Source organism: Betta splendens, chromosome 9, assembly GCF_900634795.4.
Source record: "Betta splendens chromosome 9, fBetSpl5.4, whole genome shotgun sequence".
NCBI lineage: Eukaryota > Metazoa > Chordata > Actinopteri > Anabantiformes > Osphronemidae > Betta > Betta splendens.
The window spans coordinates 19,379,553-19,401,849 of record NC_040889.2 but is presented as its reverse complement, the minus strand read 5'-3'; the positions used below and the strand labels follow the sequence as shown (position 1 = coordinate 19,401,849).

Sequence of the window (22,297 nt, the reverse complement as noted above, 5' to 3'; positions counted from 1 at the left end):
ATTAACTTTTTTCTTTACATCTCAAAGGCACAAACGTTATGACCAATTTAAGTAGGACCATGTGGAAGAGTGGGAACCAGGCTGTAAAAGAAGTACCTGTCAGGACGTTGCTAAGTGGCAGTAAAAGTGAGCCGTGTGTGGACCTCGAGTTGCCATCTTGGAAGTGTCCTAATTCAACTCAGACCTCACATGTGGCTGATTCGAATCTTTAAGCTCTTCGCTTAATCCATATTTGTGTGAAGGTATAAATTATGATTTCATGTTCCGCGGTTACATGCAAACCCAGACGTGCTCTCTCTCTCCTCACCCGCGCACTTTTACTTACTCTAAGCTGATGTAAGTGGGGTCTCCCATCCCGCGTTGCAATGCCAGTTATTTCGTTAGCGTTACTGCATTAGAGCTGTCCATCCATCCGGCCGGCTTTTCCAAACACATCCATCCCAGTCCTAGTTAAAACACTGGGGGATCTCCTCCACTCCACCTCCACCCCCCCCCCCCCCCCCCCCCCAAAGTCTTTTATGATGTCCATAAAATGGAAGAGTGCAGCTTTACTTGAACTAATAATATCTGAGCTTACAGGGCTGTGATTGATGATCTTTAAAGCCAGCCAGATCGGTCTCATCTTTCTTCAGATTTTTATCACTGACTTGTTTGCAGTCATGTGCAATCACAAGCACCGAGAGAGGTAACAAGTGCTTGATGTATGATGCTTGAGCCACTTTTGTCAGCTGTGCATTTCCCTCCTCTCCCTCACTTTTGTTTAGTTCTTTTTTTTCTCCGTTTCTATTTTAACTCCAGGCGTCTATTTGTTTCCTCTCTCGAATTGTTTGCGGACTGTTGGTTTACCGTGTTTCCTTTTTCTGTGTTTCAGATGGTGGGGTTGTCTTCTCCTGGGGGATTGGGCGAGAGGTGAGCCAAACATTTTTCCACCTTTGGCCGTGCCAGGAGAGTCAGACTTAGAACAACCCTGGTCTCCAGGCTTTTTCATCTCACACAAGGTCTCTCCTTCCATCTCCCTCTTACATACACTCAATCTTTCCCATTTTTTTACATTTTGCGGAGATCTATTTTTACGGGGTGGAGATTAAAAGCAACTGGGGGATCTGTGTCCAGGCCCTCCCTCCGAGCACTTAATATCCTTCATGGTGAGCCAAGAACGCACATCTTTTTAAATTCAATAAATCACCTTTATGGGATCTGCTGTTTGTCCATTTCAACTGCTCTGCTTCACGTGGACAGAGCAGGAAATCCTCTCCTGTAGTTTATTTATGCGCCTGTGCACATTCAAAGGTACGTGCACGTGAGCGCATGTGTGTTTGGTAGCCTTGTCCTGTCTCCCCTACTCTCTTAAATAATAAAATCCCATCTGTCACTGAGGATTGTTCTGGCCTTTCATATAAGACGTCCTTTAAAGAGCCGCATCATTACGCAGCCGTGAGGGTAAAACCTCGGCCCACCTCAGTCCCCGTCTTCCCCTTTTCTCTGATTCCTCCTTCCTCCGGGCTTTGGTGCCGGTCGCTGCGCTCCTTTAAAAGCCAGACTGTGATCACGTTTACAATTTGACAGTCGGTGGTGATGAAGCTGTGCCGGGACAGAGAAACAAGCGTGTAGGTGAAGGTCAGGGAGACAGGGCAAGCAATGAAAATGTTAGACATCACTTGTTATGAGTCTTGACGTGGCCTTGGCTTCCACACGGCGCTCTTACTGTGGAGGGTGTCTTCTAGTCTCACTATGCTCATTGCATTTTCATAGGCGTCCCCACGTCTTGACTCTGCATTCGACTCTGCAAGGACACGTTTTCTCCCTTCCTTTCCCCACTTTGGCTGCTCGCACCGCTGTCTTACTTCTGGTTCTCTCCCACTTCTTGCCTCCCTTTTCCCCTCCTATCTGCCTGCCCTCTCTCTCTCCTCTGTCTCAGGACCGTTGTGATGATTGATTGTTTCTCCGTGCAGCCTGACAGGATGTAGCGCGCTCTCGGCCCCTGGGGCCCCAAGCAGACTGCACCACCTGATTAAGACTCCTCCCGTAATCAGCTGCACAGTGCCACACCAAAACTACCCCCGTCAACATGTAAAGGAACGTTCCGCCTCCTGAAAGATAACGCCTTGTTTGTTGTCGGAGCGGGAGTGAGACGAGGGGCCATCTTGAACTTTTTGTAACTAAGCTGATACCTTTTCCTCTCTTGGGCTTAGGGGCCTTTATGCATCAGCAGCAGCAGAAGAAGTGGAAACGCAAAAGGTCCTAAACCTAATAAAGTTCTCCAATGCCTTACAAAGTAAACCCAGGCAGCTCTAACCCCATTACGGCTGGTAATAGTATTATAGATACAATCTCGTTGTTTTCCTCCTTTTGAGACTCAATGACGGACGGCCTGCGCTGTATCACATGATTGAGGTGAGAAGGAATTTGAATGATGTCAGAGACTGCATGCACTGTCGGAATCAATATGGTGACAGCATAAGAGGAGTAGAAAAGGAGCTAGTCCGCACACGCTGATGAGAAGATAATTGAAGTTGTACTGAAAGAAAATGATGTGTGAGTAAATCGTCGCTTTAGAACCTTTATATTAACGTGTTCCGTGAATGTATACTGTTGTTTGATTATGAAGGTGTGAGCCCTGTTACATTGGTATCAGTTTAAGTAGAGAGAGCAGAGCTGGCCTAACCTTAAGAATGCAACAAGCCAAACGTGTTTGCTTGGAACTACATATAATAAACCCCCCACCAGCCGAACCTTTCATGTGATTGCAGGAAAAGATTACATGACAGTAAAGCATAAACCGCCCCGTCCGTTGGCACGCGTACAGTAGCCGTACTGAAAGCCGCAGCGTGTTTATGGACGTCTGAGCGATGGCTCGAGATCAGTGTGGCCATTGAGGCTGTCGATTGCAATCCTGTCTGTAATGTAATGAGGGTAACTCACCGAGCACGGTAAATAATAGGAGCCTCGGCCCGATGGCGAAAGAAGCCCTGGGCCTGGCTCCAACGCGGTTCAGGCCTCATCGAACCCTGGGCCTGTTCCAAATTGATGTTAATGCGGCCTGCGCAGCAGCAGTGGAGGAAAATGAGCGTTACTGATATGATAGATCTACAAGTCCTCTTCTGTGTGAAAGGAACAAAGGGGAACATGAAGCAGAATTAACAAAAGATGCGTGTTCGGGGACAGTGAGGGAAGCATTTACATATTAGCATATGAGGAAACGCTCATGCTCTCAAATACACCATCATGTGTGCACGGTGCATGCGCCTTTGCCCATCAGTGGATGTATATATATATGTATGTTTTCCCCTCCCTTCCTGCTGATGCTCTCACATACAGTACTGACTGATGACAGCCGTCGCCACGCTCGGATGCTCGGCTGCTTAATGTGCTCTTTGTTTATTAATTATCTTCAGGACATATATGCTGAGAGACACCTATTGATTCTACTGCAGTAATAATTGATTTTGTGCTTCACTAATCATATTGTTGCTGCGAGATCATTACTAGGCGTCCGTGTTGTCTTTGTGGTTGAGGACTGTGCTCTGAATTGCCGTGCTGTTCTTAGTGTTTGCGGGTGAAGTGTTGAAGGCAGTTGTCATATTGAATGCATATATTTTAAATATACTCTATGCATTTTTTATTTAAATTAATGCTGCACTTTGAAAGACCTTAAGTTGCTTATATGCCCTAATGTGGCTATATAAATTCAAATCTACAGTGCAGGAGAAATTAGTTTGAACAACAGACGCGTCCTCTTGTCATTTTGAACTACACACAATGTGTTGGGGTCCACACAGAGTTTCAGACTCATGGGCCTGCAGAGGAAAAAGTTAACTTATAAGACAGTGAAGTTGACAACCAGGCGGTGAGAAGGTGAGAGTGTCCTACGATTTAAAGCCCTCCGTTTTATCATTGAAACAAACAGCCTCCTCCTACAAACAGTTTGTGCGCATCTGACTACCAGAGGCTCCCTAGCGGGTCTGACCGGGGGGTTACAGTGTAACCAAAGCGTCTGTCTCCTGCTCACCACCCACATCAGCCGGTTCAGCTTCGCTGGGCCCAGTTGTCTTGGTTTCATACTGACGACTGTCTGGGAAAGGTCTGTCTGGGGTTCAAGTACATTAAAGTCATCCGCTCCTCTCCCACTGAGCCCCAACACAGATGGCTCCAGATGCAGCTGGCACAGCATGGAGCAGCACCTGACAGCACTCATTCACTCCGACACACACACACACACACACGCACACACACACACACACACACACACACACACACACACACACACACACACACACGTACAGTACAAACATCTGCAGCGACACCACAAAGCTCGAGTACGGACACACCGGCACACTCACTGTACCTAAATGCAGGCACGTTTACACACAGCCGCTGCCGAACACTGCGATGGGAGCGCATGCACTCGCAGCCCATTAATACACAGATACACACACTCGCAGCAGGAACATATGCTGCCACGCATCTACAAATCCTCACAGTAGCGCACATGCGAATAAGCAATTAAAGAGCCCGATTGCGGCGCACGCACGCACGCACGCACACACACGCACGTACACACACAGCCCAAACGTAGACCCACACATATTGTGCTCACTCGCAGACATATGCCAGGGCCATGCCAACGTGCACACGAGCACAGTGCAGAAAGCCCTTTATCTCTGCAGGAGCGAGCAGGGGAGAGGGGAGCAGGACAGCTGAGAGAAGTCAATTTAAACACCCTCGCCATTTGTATCGCCCGGAAAGAGATGTAAATTGAGGACAATGCCGTCTATTGTGCTTCACAAGATGCTGTGGTTATTAAGCCTTTGTGATTCAATTGAGTTTTTACACAGACCCACTCACCGATGAGGGATTGCATCGCTGGGCGCTCGCACAGAGCGGCGAGTGAAACACAGTAGACGTTTTGTCTGGTGAAAGAAATATAGAGCGAGGCCCTTTCGGGCGGTATTTCCTGCTCGTCGACGGGCGCCTGAGCGACGACGATTCGCCTCCTCCTCGTGCGCTGCAGCGCTGAATATCACAACGACGCTTGCGCTTAAATCACGACGCTCTCCAGGTGAAATGCGAGTCCCTCGTCGATGAATCCTCCCGAACGTGCGCGTGATTTACATGTTTACGTTCAGAGAGGGCTGGAGATCATTGCTCTTCCCTAGAATCAGACGCAGCTGAGCCTCGCGTCTTTATTTAACGCTTACATCTGTGAACATCCCTGGGATTCGGCTGTTATTTAATCTGGCGACTGACACTGTGTCATTATTTCGCTGGCAGGGACAGCTCGGACTCGGAGAGGATGGGATTCGCGCCTCGGCTCCTCGGCTCCTCAGCTGCTCTCAGCCGGTGACGCGGCTGCAGGCCGGGGACAGCTACAGTGCGGCTGTCACAGGTGAGTCAAGCAGCCGGCCGGCTTCTTAACCTGGGAGGCTTCCGTTTCCCTCAGCGGCGCCATTTTGGGCCCGAAAGCGCAAGATGCAATTAAACAGCACAGCTTAAGTCAAGCCTCCCAGCGACTAACTGTCACTGCAGATATCGCTCGTTGTGATATTTTTAACGATCCTTAAAAGTTGTATTCACTCTACATAATATATAAAACAACTTATTAACTTGACTCCTCGTTTTCCCAGCAGTCCCCCTCGCTGTGGCTTTGAGCCATGCTAATTTTTTCATCTACATCATTTCGTTGAGTTTTAATTAACACAACAAGGATTCAGTGTCCTCGAATGACATCACTCGGAGCACAAACTCAACCTCATTAGCTAAGACTTGTGCAATAGTGCAGCCCGTTTCAGTGTTATGTGTTGGATGATGTACATAATGAATTGATTTGTTGTTCAACCGCACGTCCCCTGAACTACCCGTCTCAGATCTCTCCATCCCTGTAGCTACTTTGTTATTAATAAAACTGAGCGATAAGGAAGCGCGCCATCTCTTTACAGCAGCTTTTCAACAAGCCTGGCTGTCTTTCATGTAATTCCTAAAAAGCCCGAGCCGGAGCCCTCTTTGCTGACTAAATGAAAAAGCCGACTTTTTTACATTTCTCTTTTTTACCTTTGTCTCTTTACAGTATTACTTCACTTGTATCGTTTCCAGCAGTCAGATCCTGCTACTCTATGCCCCACACACTGAACCGCCACAATACTCCTTCCGACACATTTACCCCATTACAAAGTGTCAGCCGTAAATTGTTGCTCCTCTTCTGCCAGACAGAAGGAATTAAAGTGGTTACACTACAAATGTAACATCAGCCACTTAAGGAGAAAAAAAAAGGTATTGTACTTCTTCGAAGAACAGGAAAGGCATTTGCAGCCCCCCCTTTTTTTAATGTAAGACTTGCCTGTTGTTGAACGGAGACGTCTGCTGCTACCGTGTGTAATAGTTTTGCCTCAAATGCCACAGGTTCATTAAATGAACCCAGTCAACATATTAACTTTCATCCCATTTGAATTCGAGCCTGGAGAGTAGGTCCCTACCCGCCGGTGGTACAGTTATGTCTTTAGGTGATCTATAAAATGTTATTATTTAAAACAAGCTTTTTATGGATTGCTTACCAAGCATGCTTAGCACATGATTGATCTGACCTTTCACAGACCGTCGTTCTTCGGGAAAACATCAGCCTTAACCTTTTTTGCTGGATTACCCTGCCAGCACCTCTGCACGAGCGTGTGCGCGCGTGCACGGCTGTACGCGAGTGGATGTGTCTGCGTGTACATTAAAATGCTGCCTCGTGCCTTTTCTGTTTCTGCTAAGGTTTGCTTCGCGGAGATGAAAATAATACATTACTGATTGATTTATTGATTGATCAATCATGTCTGAAAGGGTATCTCTGTGCATGCGTGCGTGTGTGTGTGTGCGTGTGTGAGGCTATGTACAGCTTGATGCGGAATAGAGATTGATGGAGACTTGCCGTGAGGAGGATACTCAGTTATCTCCTTGTAATTAAAATCCACCTCATAAAGATTATTGACTCCCCCACCACACAAGCCAGCGTGCTCCCTCGCTTGGCAGGGTTTGCAGAGCGCTTCTTAAAAAATGAAAAATAGCATATTAAGCAGCACATATTTCCCATTTATGCGGAACGTTTAGATGTGGTTAAGTTATCGTAATGTGCAATAAAACCTGGATGTGAAATTTGTAATCCACTTTGGAAAATTGCTTACTATATTGCTTTAACATCCCCTGAAAGAGCTTTTGAGATGTGTGTGCCAAGTTTATTGTGTGCCATAATTTAAAAGTCCTCAATGCAGGCAGTAAATATAAATTTATTAGTGGCAGGTTTAAATAGGCCGACTGAGGTAGCGTGAGTGAGTGGATGCCTCAGTGTTTGTTGTATGTGAGTACGGTGCTAAGTGAGATTGTTCCCCCTCCGTTCAACATTTACAGTAGAAAATGTGTGCAACCCCAAACGTACAAAAAGTCGTAAAACAGAATTCAAGGATTTGCAAACCTCGTGAAGTGAGGTTCTATGTACCATTAGAACAACTACAGTAAGACATGACACACAGTTAGGAAAGAGGCAACAAAAAGCCAAAAAAAAGGAAGTGGTGCTAACAAGGACGAGCTGGAGCAACGTCCTGCAGCTAATGAGGTCAACTGGCAGCAGGTCAGTAACATAACGGGGCATAAAGGGAGCATCCTCGCGGGTCAGGGTGAGTCTGAAGAACAGATTTAGAGACGCACTGGATGCATCTTAAAATGTTGAACAGAACAAAGGCAAGGAAGGGACGCCGTTCCATTACCAAACCTCGAGAGCCTGGTCCCCTCACGTCCCAGACACGGAGTCTGAGGGAATGCGGCGGCGGCGGCGTAAACGTGGACCCGTCCAAACTTTGTGTTGCGCCCATCAGTTTCTAAATGAAATGATTTGCTTGTTTGTTTCTGAGCATATTAACGTCCATTCTATGTGTTCTAGTTCTAACTCTTCTAATAGAAGATCATGCCAACACAATATAATATATGTCAAGGGCCACTGTGAGTTGAGTCGCATGTATGAGGCCAGAGTTGTATTACAGAACACGTGAGTGTCAAACTAATAGAAATGAGTGTGTGAAAGCAGCTTATTTCTGATGCGCTCGTCTCAACATTCCCCGTTTTATTCATATCCGCAGCAGGTGGAGAGCTGCTGCTCTGGGGTCAGATCCCATGTGGGTCCCGGGTCAGTGATCATCCGGGCCGCAGAAGACTCTGGACCCCCCAGTCTGTTCCCCTGGCAGGTAGAAAGGTGTGTGAGAATGATGCATTCAAGCTCCTGAAGCGTCAAATAGACCAGATGGAATTTACGCTCTGTGTTAAGATCTGTTACAAATCTTCCTCCTTTACATTTTTCATTTCATGCAGGTGTGCGATGTTGCTTGTGGTGCCTGGCATATAATGGTCCTCACCGCGAGTGAGTAACCTGTCATCCGAACCCTAAATGTTCAACACTCTGCTTGATGTTGGAGCTTTGAGAGTGGATCATCGTAGGTAAACAAGTCAAATCCAGGTTTACGACGCTCCCTCTTCCCCGGAACGCTGCCTGCGTTCCCTCTTCTCCAAGTGATGTCTTGCTCCTCCTCTGTGCCCCTCCTCTCTCACTTTCTCACTCATCAAACCATAATTCACTTCAGAGGGAAGCATCATTAATGCGCAGTAGGACCCAGCAGCCTGATGTGTGCGCTAATTATATTGTGTGTTTTACACGCTGGATGACTTTTGCTTAGTCAGTGATGAGCTCAGTCTCTGGTAATTGTTTTTTTTTTTTTTTTCCAATTTGATGAGTTTATAAAAGCCTTGCCTGTGTGCGCGCGTGTGCTTTCCCTGTGTGACTCTTCTGCTACGCGCGCGGGCCCACGTTCTGTGTGGCCGTGCGGGCGTCAAGATGCGCCGCACGCGCTCAGCGAGGAAGACGAGCTTATTCCAGAGCTTGGCGCGTCTCGCGCTCCGTAATGATCAGCAGACAGCCGCGATCTCGGAGTGATGCCTGGCACGTTAAGACCGCGTGCAACTCTAAAGTCCATCAATCCCGCGCGAAACTTTGACGCGCACCGTCAGCCGTGGCGCCGCATTCCGCCACTCGCCCGCATTCTCCACCGCCCGTGTGATCCTTTTAGCACTGTACATCACTCAGCTCTGCAGCTAGAAGACGCTGCTCAGCCTTTGACTAATCAAGCTTGTTGGAGGTGTCCTTTGGCTCACCTGGGGGCTTCCAATCCTATTAGGCCAGCCGTCCTGAGCCTAGCACACCCAGCAGCCGCTCGTGTTTGATCACTGGTGCTTAGAGCCCACACTTGTCCTCTTATGTTGGTGTTAAAGCACGGAGGAGAGGGAAGCGGCGGGGTGGGGTTCGGCGGGGTGGTGGTGGTGGTGGGGGGTTAAAATGTGATCTCCTTAACTCTCTGGGGGGCAGAGGGGAGCTCGGTGCCCCACCTCCTCCACTGACACTCCTCCGACGGGAGCTGGTCTTTAACGTCGCACGTCAGTCGAGAGCTGGAGCGCCGCAGGTCGTTTCCAAGCGAGAGGGGAAGACAGACAAGCTGAGAGACGGAGAGAGCGAGTCAGGAGAGCAGCACGGACTGTTTGCTTCCGTTGTGTTTGGAAGAACCGTTTTGCAGATTATAAGCAGCTGATTCAAAGTTCCGTTAAATTTCTTTTCTTTCCTCTCCTAATCTTTCCTTTTCTGTCTATATTGTCTATTTTTGGAAGCATGTTAAGAATCCGGTTCGAAGTCAATACACATTATTCCCACCAGGCCTGTCAGCTTTTTCCAGCCTCTTCCCATCTCTACTACATGCCCTAACTACCCTCCATCACTCCCTCTTTTAGCCTTCTTCCTGGCTGTTATTTTGCTGCACAACCATCACTATGTCTCTCCTGTGGCTCTCCCTCCGACTCCACTCCTCCCCCTCCTTCCGTGGGCCAAGAGCGCCCAGGAAGAGCCATGTGTTTCCAAAGTGGACTGGATGGGAAATCGAAGCAGGGCTTCTGTGTTTATCAAGCCACAGCTCCGTCACCTTGCTCCAACTCCCGTCTGGAGCCCCCGGCAAATTGGTGACAGCAGCAACAACCCTGCAGCCACACATGCCCCTTTTCCTTCTGTGCACACGTCCACGCGCGCACGCACACACGCACACGCACGCACACACAGCACAGCGCCTCGGCCTGTTTAGCTTTATTGCCCGTGTCAGGTGAGGAGGTGGAGGTAGGAGTGCTGTCTAATGTTCACCTCACGCACATGCACACTCACACACAGTCATTTCCACCCTTGCCGACACCTTGGCTAACAAGACCTGTGAACTGCAGTGACAGAACTCGGAGACTTGTCAGAGTCCCAGTCATTTAATGCCAAGACCCAGCCCCGGCTCTGAGCCGAAAGGGGTTTCTTTATGCACACCAAGCCACAATAGGCTGCACAGTGATATACTGAACATGAGTCTAGGAATACTGCCGCTCCACTTTATTACTGTGTAAGTAATATCTCTACTATGTCTACACAGTAATTCACGTGTAACTAAATAATAGGTTACTTACACAGAGTACTTATCTGGCACTGAAATGAAAAGGCTCTTCAGACTGAAACCACTCCACTGTGCTGCTCTGCATCTTTATCTGACGTGTCTAATACATGTTAATGACGGTCTGTGTGGACTAATGGCCATTTTGTTGCATGGCCAATATGCCGGATGCTTGTTGATCAGTATATTCTTCAGTGCCCCCTTTTTTTCAGGCCGGTGCGGCCGTGTAATGGAAAGAGAAAGGAGAGTTGACTCAGGTTGGGCCCCGGCACTACCTTGGAAATGAACTGCACAAACAACGCCGGGGCCATTGTGCCTAAGCACTTACAAAGAAGCCATTTAAGAATGTATCGATCCAGCCAGTACAGGGTCAATCATTGGATCAATGGTGTGTGGGCTGGTCGGATAGAAGCCGGGTTGACTGCATGAATGAATGGACGCTTGGATAACGAATGGAGGGATGGTTGAATAATGGATGGTTGGATATATGGATTGATCCGTGAATGGGTATGTAGGGGGCGGCGGTGTCAGATCTGTACACACATGAACTTGTGTGGGTCTGAAGATTTAAGCCGTCTGCCCTCTGTGCGCCCAGTCTGGGTCGTACACCTTCGCTATTCAGCACACGCTGAGAATCACAATGGGGAGAAGCGATTCTGAAGTTTTCGAACAAACTCACTTTGTCGAGCTTGCTTAGGCTTTGCTGACTTTATCAGGGTTTTTTTTTTTTTACCAGCGGAGCATGTGTAGCGCCCAGTACTGTATGTATGGGAGCTCAAGGCTGCATCGCTGAAGCAGTTAAACCATATGTGCACAGGGCTTTATTGTGGTGAAGCAGACGAGCAAAAGTTGAAATTCCAAAAAAAAAGGAGTCACTGTCATTAGCATGTTTTTGGCGGATTCTTGTGATGTGTTTACACCAGGGTTGATTGACCTACTTAACCAGCCCCTGGCAGCGTAACATGGAGAAATGTAACACAATGCAACACAAGGGAGAGGTGTAGATTCCTTTTTATTCTTACATGTGAGACACATGCGTGAACACACACACACACACACACACACACACACACACACACACACACACACACCATCAGGGGCTCACATAGGTCGTGCCTCGTGACAAAGTGAAAAAAAGAGAAAGAGCTTATTCAAAATTCCGTAAGAGATGTCAATTGTGCCCTCTGCATATTTCTATGGAAAATTTGTAAATAGATCCTTTGTAAATAGCTCCTCTCTTGCCAATCACCCTGTCTGCTCTCTGCACAGCAGCATTAAAAATTGATCCTCACCCGCACCAGGGTGAAATGCTAACATCGCTGCCAAATGACTGATTAAAAAGAAAAACCTTTAATCTTTGCTTAAAAGTGTCGACTGCCTTGGCACGCCTTTCCCCTGTGCTCCTCTATCTTCCAAGGCTGCGAAAGGAGGGAGGGGGTCGCCGTGGGGGAAACGGGGTCACGCTTCGTGTAGAGTCAGCGCTCTACAGTGGTGTAGCTCCAGAGGTGAGGGATTTCACTTAGAGCAGATCTAGGAATTGACATGCATTGCTCTCTTCTGAATTTAACCTTAAGCCAAAGGTTAAATATACATTTGAGCATTCCGCAAGAGAGGGCAAATATGTTGACACACTTGCAAAAAAAGCTTTTCATCCAACTTAACCATGCGAGTTATCAAGAATCAGCAATGGCGTTGACGGCGGTGCCTTCAGCTTGTTCGGAAGGAAGTGCCGCTCCTTCGCCGTTTAAACACCGACATGGGTTCTGAGAGTCATGGAGTACAAACCGTGAGCAAAGGGTTGAATTAAAGGAAATAAAATGACATTAACGTTTTGTTTTTTTTTTTAATGGAGGAGCTTGAGGTGTGTTTGTGTGTGTTTTCAGGCAGAAGAGAGAAGAACACAGGGTGTTGTGACGCAGAAACCGAACGTTGCTTCAGAGACCTCGGCAGCGCTCTCCTCCCGACAGAGCCCACGGAGCAGGAAGACACCCTGCATGTAGGAGAACGCTCTGTCTGACTCACGCCGGAGCCCCTGTGCTGGCTCGCATGCAAACTGTCCGCTCCGTCTGGAATCAGCAGCTCCCTAACCCTCATGGTTTCTGATGGATAAGTTCCTCTTGTCTCCGTTTGTCGTGCAGACATTGTTTGTGTCTCAGATTCCCTTCCGTTTGTTTGACCGTTGCCGTCTGTGTTTTATTAGTCTTTCTCCAAATGAGCGATCAAGTCAGACAAGTTGCACTTGATTAAAAAGCACAGCCCTCAAAACATCAGGTGTTGAATATATTCGCTCACCTCTTAAAATATCAGTGAGGACCATTAAACTGTCACCTAGAGCCACACACACACACACACACACACACACACACACACACACACAGAGTTCCCGCCCCTCCCGTCTCTCTGTCATTCAGGTGTTTACTGTCATTCATACTCAGGGTTTTGTATAATCCTCTCACCACACCTGAACGCTCCCCACTCAGTGTCACTGGATTTACTCCGCCACCCCCAACCCGCCCTCTCTCTCTCTCTCGCTCTCGCTCTCTCCCCTGAACAGTGTTTTCCATTTTGCATCCCAGCCATTCTTTTACACATGTTGTCGTTTCTTATGTAAATAACCACAGATAAAAAGACAGTAACAGACATTTTAAGATTTACACACACCGCTCGGCGCGTATGTTTTCAGTCATCCCCTCTCATCAGCCAGTTTGTTTGTAGAAGTGCCTTTGCCTGTAGCTATAAATTAGGGGGTTGTGATTTAACTCATTGAGACAAAAGAGAAAGACAACGGAACATGAATAAAACAAATGATGTGGAGAAGGTGAGGGGGGAGCGAGATCGAATAGAGGAGGGTGAACCGAAGGCAGAAATGGGCCAGTATGTATTTCTGCTCTACTTTCACTTGGAGAAGGCTTCATTAAGTAGTCTGTTTCCAGAGCACGGTGTGTGTGTGTGTGTGTGTGTGTGTGTGTGTGTGTGTGTGTGTGTGTGTGTGTGTGTGTGTGTGTGTGTGTGTGTGTGTGTGTGTGTGTGTGTGCGTGCGTGCGTGCGTGCGTGCGTGCGTGCGTGCGTGCGTGCGTGCGTGCGTGCGTGCGTGCGTGTGTGAGAGCGTGTGTGTGTGTGAGAGCGTGTGTGTGTATGTGTGTGTGTGTGTGTGTTCTTAGGTTAATCTGCAAAAATGTTTCAGTATACATGCACATTTATGCAATCAGAGAACGTGTGCATGCACATAGAATTATTGGTGTGTGTTCAGCGAGAGAGAGAGAGAGAGGGATCTTAAATTATTTACATGCAGAACTCTCTAATTGGTATCAAGTTTTTAAATGGGGTCAAATGTTGCAGTGCAGTTTCATGCGGCTTCTCTCTTGCCTTAAGTCGCCATCATTACATGTGATGCTGCTGTGCTGCTGCTTCGTTGGACTGTTGACTGGAAAAAGCGAGCTGCACCGGGCTTAGCCCAGTTTTTATTGTGGTAATAGAGTGGTGTTAGCACGACTACTCACGTCTGTTACATAAGCAGCGTTCTAGGAGCTTGCACACATCAAACAGAGGTGCACACACAAACACAAACACACACACACACACACACACACACACACACACACACACACACACACACACACACACACACACAGTGCCTAAGGCAGTTTACCAAGCTGGTATTAGACTTAAGCCTTCTAATAAAGCCAATTAGTATTATACTGTGCACTGATGAAGGTAACCTTACCAGGGCACTCCTCTCACCTCTGCTTGAAATAATGCACATGTATATAAAAATGACATTACATCACCAGTTCCTCTTTAACCAACTAAGTATGTTCATGACTCTGGTCCACATTTCTTTTTCCCTGTTGCATTTACTTCCTGCATCTCCATCTCAAGCCAATATCGGCTCCACATGAAACTTTCAGTAAGACAGCAAACAAGCTGAGCCTTACGCTGTTTAACAAATGGGCACTGCTATAATCACAATGTAATACCCATTTAGTATTACTGAATAAATTACCTCATTACTGTAGCGCTACAGTAGAACACATTACCTCTATCATTTAGCATGTCGGACTGTCAGAGGCGCACGCAGCCACTGACTTAGACTGGGCATGAATGTGGCAGCAGTTCAAGTTTTTTGGCAGATGGTCCTGTTTTGGTTTTAAGGAAATCACTTGGGTCTTGGGTAAATTTCTTCACGAATGATTTATAGTGGGATGATGCTAATTTTCTCACTTGCGTTTTTTCTCCTGGCATTTTATTAACATTTAGCTGATTGTGTCAGAATGAGAACACCCTGAACCTAAACGACATGTCTTCCTGATGTGAAGCAGGTTCTCCTCTCACCACAAGCACAGGTGAGAGCAGAGGAGACTGGAGGGCGGAGGGAGGACGAAGCTCGCCAGAGTACGGAGGAAGAGGATGTGCAAAAAGACACGCCAAGCAAAAGAGAGGACGCGGGAGCGATACGCAGTCCAACATTCAGGTCTGCGTTGAGGAGGCACAAGGGAGGAAGCGGCCCTTCGTCGGTCAGGTGGGCGGGTGAGAGAACAGCAGTGGTCCACACCACTCTGCACTGTCTGCCCAGGGCAGAGGGCGAGCGATGCCGGCCCACTAGCAGCACCTTGCCCCAGTTACTGACAGGACAAGCCCAACGCAAACCCTTAGCTGAGGCGCAAAAGGTGAGGAGAAAGCTTTTCAGTGTGAAAATGTATTCTACTGTATGACTAACAGCAGACAGAAACGTCGTCGTCTTCTTTTCATCTCCTCAGGACGGAGCCACGCGTCTGACTGAGCTGCTCCGTGAACCTGGAAACGTTCCCAGCGCGAGCTCCGCGGTTAAAGCGCGGCCTCCCTCAGGACGCGCAGGCCTTGGGCCTCGGAGGTCAACCTCCCGTCGCCGCTCAGGAACAGGAGCACACGCTGTGCTGGAGTCTGCAGCGCGTGATGCCGTCCCCCGTCTGGGTTCTGGACAGCATGTTCACTTTCCCACCTATTCTTCACATCCAGAACCCGGAGCTGAAAGCCATCTGTCCCCCTCTCCTCCCTCTGAAGCGCTCTGTCCTGCACACAGAGGAGCAGTTTCCTCCCTTGGCCATTTTTGTGGATCTCCAACAAGTGGATCCAGATCTTTTAAGTGAATTTTTAGCATTTGAATTTTCCTCTCTCCGTTTTTTGATGTCACATTATATGGGTTTTTAAATTTAAATCATAATATGTGCATCTCATGGCCACAACCATGAAGTCAGAAACATTTTTACCCAATAGTCTCCAAATCTGACTGGTTGTGGAGGGCCAACGTGCACTTTATTATCGTCTTGATGTTTTTCTGGAGGCACCATACAAAGCTAAATACTTTTGGCTCCATGGCGACTGGCAGTCAGCCTCTTTTGCTCTGTAAGAGCTCTCAAAAACAGACTCCAGATCAGCTTTAAAGGGCTCCACTTTACCCCACACTGTGATTTGGCAAATACGCTCCTTTTTGCAAAGCATCTCAGTCAACGGCACTCGTGAACCTTGACCTCATCTGAAAGCATTGTACTTTGGTTTTACAGTCGGAGAGCTGCATGTAGGAGTTGCAGAGTCCTTGAATCACCACATTTCAACAGAACTTGAGAGGGTCGGGTTTTTTTACCCCGCATACTACCGAGCCTCATTCATTTTAATACTTACAGTATGTTGTTTATTAAAGACATAACGCCCTCTCAGATCTTGGCCTCTTGTAAGACATTTCATGGTGGAGTGTTTTCATGGTTGCCTGTCTCTGCAGTATGAGTCACAGAAGCGTGCTACTATGGCTCCTTTCAGTGTGAGGAAATTGATTTGTTGCAGAAATAATGCTATATGATGAGGTTTCTCAAACTAAATAGGATGATTAGAGGAAACAGTGCTTTCTTTCAGTCTGCTCGGCTCTGTTCTGTTTTCATGCTTCCTAGAGAGAGAGGCCGGTTCTGCTTCAGCTCTGTACTGCGTGCAAACTGATACTTCATCACAGACAGGATCACATTTGTCTGGTCAAGATTTTATTATTTTTTTGGAACATGTGATTGTTAGATTTTTTTCATTACATTGAACAAAACAGACCTTTTTTTAGTAACTTGTGTAACATGTTGGCAGCTTAAACATATCCCTCAGAAATGTCACCAATTAATACAGTCAATAATTCTTTAATAATATTGTATCACAAGTCATATCAAGTGGTCAGACCATCTGTGAATGCACTAAAATCATTGTCAGTTTGACAAAATTACTCCAAAAGGACGTAATGTTGACTGGTGGATTTGCTTCTGTGAGTAACGAACCAGCAGCACTGATAACACTGAGCTCTGGCCTCATTCTCCCCCATTGTCTCGTACAGTCCCTATAGTTTGTTTTGGTGTGTGTTAGTGTTTCTTGTGTGAGCCGCGTCTTCGCCCTGTGAGGCTCCTGCCAATCGATTCAAGGTGAGACCTGTCGATTAAACACCCTGAGCTGTGCTCACTAGCCAACCCCAGGGTGATTCAATCCTACCCCCCCCCCCCCACTCACACACACACACACACCCTTACACAAACAACCACACACATGCACACCCACCTCACCTGTCATCCATCAATACCTCCATCGCGGCCCCTATCGATCCCCTCCGTCCAACCTCCTCACCCTGTGCAGTACAGCATCAGGGCCGAGACGACGTACGTGCGGGTTTAATTTCTGACAGATTTACAATAAAGCTCAAGTTATTATTTAACTCTTCCGGATTCAGTGTGCTCTTTGATTTAATGCCCTGGGAGGGGATGAGTTACAGCTGACACGGAGAATCTGCCGGGGCTGGAATGGTAGGCACCCGGTTCATAACTCAGCTGCTGAATGTGTAGTTAGTCAATCACTTGATCTGTAATCACAAATGCTGCCAGAAATTACATGAGTGATGAGCTGTAATAAAAGCACTTACTTTTCCTGCTCTGTCTCTTAAGTGTTATTGGCAGACCCCTCTCTCCCAGGAGGCCATGGCTGTGAAACAAAATCCCGATATAAACTGCCTCATTGGTCCCTGCCTCACGCTCGCTCTGTCTCTGCTGTGCTGTACTGTACTATACTGTAGTGTGTGTGTGTGTGTGTGTGTGTGTGGATGCAGAGTGCTCCCACTACAGTGTAATACAAAGCTCCTCTTGACAGCCGGTGTCTTCCACTCTTGGATTGGCTTTGCTGCAGGACAAATGATCCTCACTCCTGTAAAGACACTCATCTGTGTCCCCCCATCATTTACAATCACTTACGTCTGCAGAGATGCAAGGAAAAGCGCCACGCAGGGATGGGGGCCGTTTTCAAGCAGCACTATTAATTGGTCAATAAAACACACGTGATGAATAGAGTTATATATTGCTGTGTTGTAATTTGTTGCTACTGTTAAAACTTTCCTTACTTCATCGTCCCCCATTGTCACCACACAAACCCTCCTGTCTGTGTGTGACTCTCCGCTCTCTAGCCTTTGACAGGGGGTCATGCGTGACACTTTTATTGATACGGACCTCTATAATAATTACACTGCGTCTTGCATGCACTATTGATCAGGCCTATTGATGAAATCATATTTTACTGTAAAGGTCTGTTGATTTGATGCATTACAGCATAAATCTTTCCACACAAGCGGCCGAGATGGAGCTCCTACTGTAGAGTGATGGATGCTCCAACAGATAAACACACACGCGTAAGCGCCCGTGACTATTTATATCTACTGTTTAAACGGTATCCTGACAAACACGGGTTAAAAAAAAAGAGAGATGTAATGATGTCCATATCTTTAGTCCATTTATATAGAGAGACAACCACACAGCGGAGACGAGTGGGGATCTGCGTTCCGGCCCAGCTCATACGCTGTGATATATGGCAAGGGTGTTTATGGAGGCACTGCTCCATCTTATCATGATTTGTATTGTCAGCAGGGGCTGAATCTGCATGGTGGTAATAGATTCTGATGTGGTTCAAATGCCCCGTGGTGAATGGGAAATAGAGATGAATGTGACAGATCATATAGAACTTGTCCTGTATGTAAACGGCCTTCGCGAGTGTTGTTCTCGCAGGGAGGGAAAAGGTGGACGGTGTAATGGCTGCTGTGCGGGGAAATGTCATCCCCGGCATTAAAGAACTAAGAACCTGATCCTCGAAGCTGACCTCTGCAGTTGGCGCAATGAAATTGATATGATATCCCGGGGAGAAATATTTTATTCTTTGGCTACTGCAGCTTTTGTGATGTTAAAGAGGTTTTTGCCATATTGAAGTTGCATGCAAGCTGAAATAAAGACTAATGGAGAGCTAAACAGAAAGTGTCAGGCAATATACACTAGTGCCTATGGTGTCACGCATTATCACCCCTGCCGTGGAGAAACGTAATAATAAAGGAAAAGAGCGTATTTATTACTATTGGAGAAAGGGAACAAAGGGCTTTATGGCTCAGGTTAAAAAGCAGCTTACTAGAGCACGTTTCCGCTTTGGCCGGCACTTCAAAAGCCTGTTTTCTTTCTGGACTTTGCTCTGGCTGGATCCGGAGCCACTGGGGGGTACTTTGCGAAGGCTGCGGTGCGCCAGTGACAGGCTGGTTTTGACATTTGAGGAGCCAAAGGGACAGAGAACACGCTGGCGTTCCGGCAGCCGGCAAAACCCTAAAACCCGGGATGCTAAGGTGATCCGGAGATCGGGTCGCCTGCCCTGCCCCAACTCAGAGCGGCCTCTCTGTCAAAGAAAATATATCACATCGAGAAGATCATTCACATACTATAGAAAAAGAGCTGCGAATGAACACAAGTAGCAACAGAACAGTCCCATAACAACAATCCTAACAAAATGTCACATCCTGTCGTCCTTCCTTCTACACACACAGCACTGAATCTGCTCCTGGCACCGTAACTGTAGCATTCAGCTTTGAGCAACTACAGCTGTTTGAAATGCTAATATAATGCCGGTGGAATGGAAACAATACTAGCAACGAGCTGAAGGGAGAAGGCAGAGCAAGACAAAGGCGGTTTATAATCTGAGCAGGAAGCGTACAGTGGCGATTCGCGGTGACACGGTGATTGATATGAGCCAGCGCTGTATTTACCGAGTCTGACGGGACGGGAGAAAGAGAGTGTTTTCTCCCCATCTGTATGCTTATCTCCCCCCATAAATCACCGGCAATGGCATGCATAAACGTGGATGAGCAAACCTCGTATTACTCTGACTCATACATTTCCACTTTGACCTTACGTTTGGCATTGGTCACCGGTGCTAAAGACGTGCCCTGACCTTCGCTGACCTTGAGCTATTCATGCTTAATAGCCATGAAACCCGATAATTCTTCATAGGACATAAGAGGAGCTCACAATAGTCACTGCGGTGACACCAAGCAGTTCTTTCCTATGATTTGATATTGTGATCCAAAGCAGTTGATGTGTGCGTCGATGTCTGTGGAAATAGGCTATAAATAACCGCATATGATGCCGTTTGCCTCCACCGCTCTGTTTTTATAGCTCGCCCAGCGGTGCTCTGTGATGTCCCACGTCTGCCCTAACCTTTGACTCTGGCCAGTGCTTAAAAGGTTCTGCACTTTGCCCTCCCCCATTTGACCTGTCTGAAGTATACCTTTATAATTGTCCCTGTCGCTATCAAATGCACATATGAGAAGGTGCAGGGGTAGGGGGCCGAAATCTTTCCACTAACCTTTTGGCCCCTCGTTCATCCATTCTGCTCGAAGCCAGCGCAGCAGGCCTTCCTCCTCGTACGCACAATCCCATACTGTATTAGTCTGCATGTCGGAGTTATTGATGGCGCTCAGAATGTATTTTATTGGTCAGTCGTGACCTTTGACTGGGGCAATGCAAACACTAACCCCTCTGAAGCTCCCTATCGACATGGATAGAAATATAATCTGAGGGCTAATAGAAGTATGGCTTTAGAATGGCTGACCACTAAGTCATTTGGGTTTTAACGCTGTGAGGTCAGCTTTGCCTTTTTCACTATGGATGTGCTCAGATCAATAGGCAGGACTCATTGTTTTTATGTAATATATGTGTTTGCTGATGCACAGGGAACGCATTCGGGAAAGAAATAGATATTTGACATTGTGGTGTAGCACAGCCTTAATGGTTAAAAAAGAAGGAGGCAGACTCAGCAACTGTCTTGATGTTTTATTTCAAGACTCAAGAAACTACGTATTTATACATATTTGCAAAAAATAAATGAACAATTCAGCTTAATTAGGCAATTATTTCTCCAACTAACTCGAATGCACACACCTCCCACTGCCTCAACCACCTCCCAAAACTTCTCTCACACCAAAAAAACAACACGTTAAATTACAACTAAGTTTCTTACCTACGCTGTAAAACTTTACAACACTGAATAAAAGAGGCATCTGAATCACTAATGAGGTCATGAGGTTTTAAAGAGAGAAAGTATTTGGGTGCTTCTTCCTTGTGTCTCCTAGTTGGTGAACTTAACTAGTTAAGAACTAGTATGTGTTTGTATGTGTTTCCAAGCATGGGCCAGAATGTGTGTGATGAAGCTAAACAGCTAGAGACAAGCTGGTGACTTGGTCACAAATGTGAAGAACGTGATAATATTATGTCACAAGCAAGTTTTGAGTTTTCAAGTTGCATTTTAGGAACAGTTCCAAACAGCTGGAATGCAAACATCTAACACCGTCCTCTTACCTTTGCCCTTCATTCCACACAGGCATCTTCATCAAAGAAAGCGAAGCGTGTGCTGAAGCAGCCACAATTAAGATAAGCCCGACCACAGCTGGACAATTACCTGCCAGCTAACCTTTTCTGGAGGCACTTAAGAACGTAAGGACCCCCGAGGATAGATGTGCCCTGAGCAGAGCAAGCACTTGAACGGGCCAGACGGAGCGGGGGCCGAGGTTGGAGAGAGAGGGCGTGACGACGAGGGAGGGGGAAAAATGATGGAAACACAGAAAAAGACAGTATCATGGTGAGATTACCTAATCCTCTGTCTGAGAGGAGTATTTGAAGGGCTTGGTGGTGTCAGACATGAGGGAGCTTTGCGGGGGTTTACCTAGGAGAGGCCAGCTTAGGAGGGGGATCTAGTGAAAGACCAGGTGACCACAGCCCGTGTCCCTGTGCACAGACCTCAGCCTGTGGATTTGTAAACACTGTTAAATTGATTGCAGGCCGCTGATGAGATTTCCCTACACAACCTGCGAGCGCACGCCTTAATTCACTCCTATGGGTCGTTATGCTGCTTTATGTTACAGGTTTTAATGTAAGTGACAGTGTTTCCCCTCAGAAGTTCATAATTCACGCATCACATTATAAGAAGGAGGCGCACGCGCGTAGTAAATTTAAAAACCTGATTCCATTTCCGTGTGGCGGCGGTCAAAGTGTCTCAGTTTACCTTCATACGCAGGAGGGCGAGTTTCGCCACTGTGTGATATCTGATCCACCCCCCCCCCCTCAAAAAAACCTGCAGGGCAGCCACAGCAAATCAACAATGGATTAATGGATCTGGTTTTGCTCATAAATCAGCGCGGGATTGGAAGGCGTTCGAGGACAGTCAGCCTGTAGTGCTGTGCTTAATGTTACAGGCAGTTTGGGTTTCCCATCGTTCATTGCAGTGACAGCGTTGTAAAGATGCGGCCGCGTCTTATGTCTGTGTTAAATCAGCGCGTGTCAGAAATGCTGCATTGTCAAGTCTGCAGGGCCCAGAGTGGTACCAGCGCTGATTCACTGGCACCGATTTGTTTATTAAAAAAAAAAAAAAAAAAAAATCCCAAATGCTTTTTCATGGCTCTTAATGTGGAGCAGGAGAAAGATATGTTGTGCCGCGCGCCCTAATTCACCGGTGTC

The 22,297-nt window shown here is 47.1% G+C and overlaps 1 protein-coding gene across 19 annotated transcripts in view; it reads left to right on the top strand.

Moving 5' to 3' along the window:
- The window catches only part of LOC114861926 (uncharacterized), a 239,509-nt gene extending 222,099 nt beyond the window's left edge, over positions 1-17,410 (top strand). For 6 of the 19 annotated variants that reach the window (XM_029161666.2, XM_055511566.1, XM_029161667.2 and 3 more), the window contains 7 exons: positions 872-909; positions 5,272-5,386; positions 8,106-8,218; positions 8,335-8,383; positions 12,371-12,483; positions 14,804-15,154; positions 15,245-17,410. In XM_029161666.2, the coding sequence (XP_029017499.1) occupies positions 872-909; positions 5,272-5,386; positions 8,106-8,218; positions 8,335-8,383; positions 12,371-12,483; positions 14,804-15,154; positions 15,245-15,613 (1,148 nt within the window). In that variant the 3' untranslated portion in view covers positions 15,614-17,410. Of the gene's footprint in view, positions 1-871; positions 910-5,271; positions 5,387-8,105; positions 8,219-8,334; positions 8,384-12,370; positions 13,424-14,803; positions 15,155-15,244 lie in introns of those variants that run through there. The other 13 variants (XM_029161668.2, XR_003786895.2, XR_003786896.2 and 10 more) reach the window with 13 other exon arrangements.
- Positions 17,411-22,297: the final 4,887 nt, after the last annotated feature.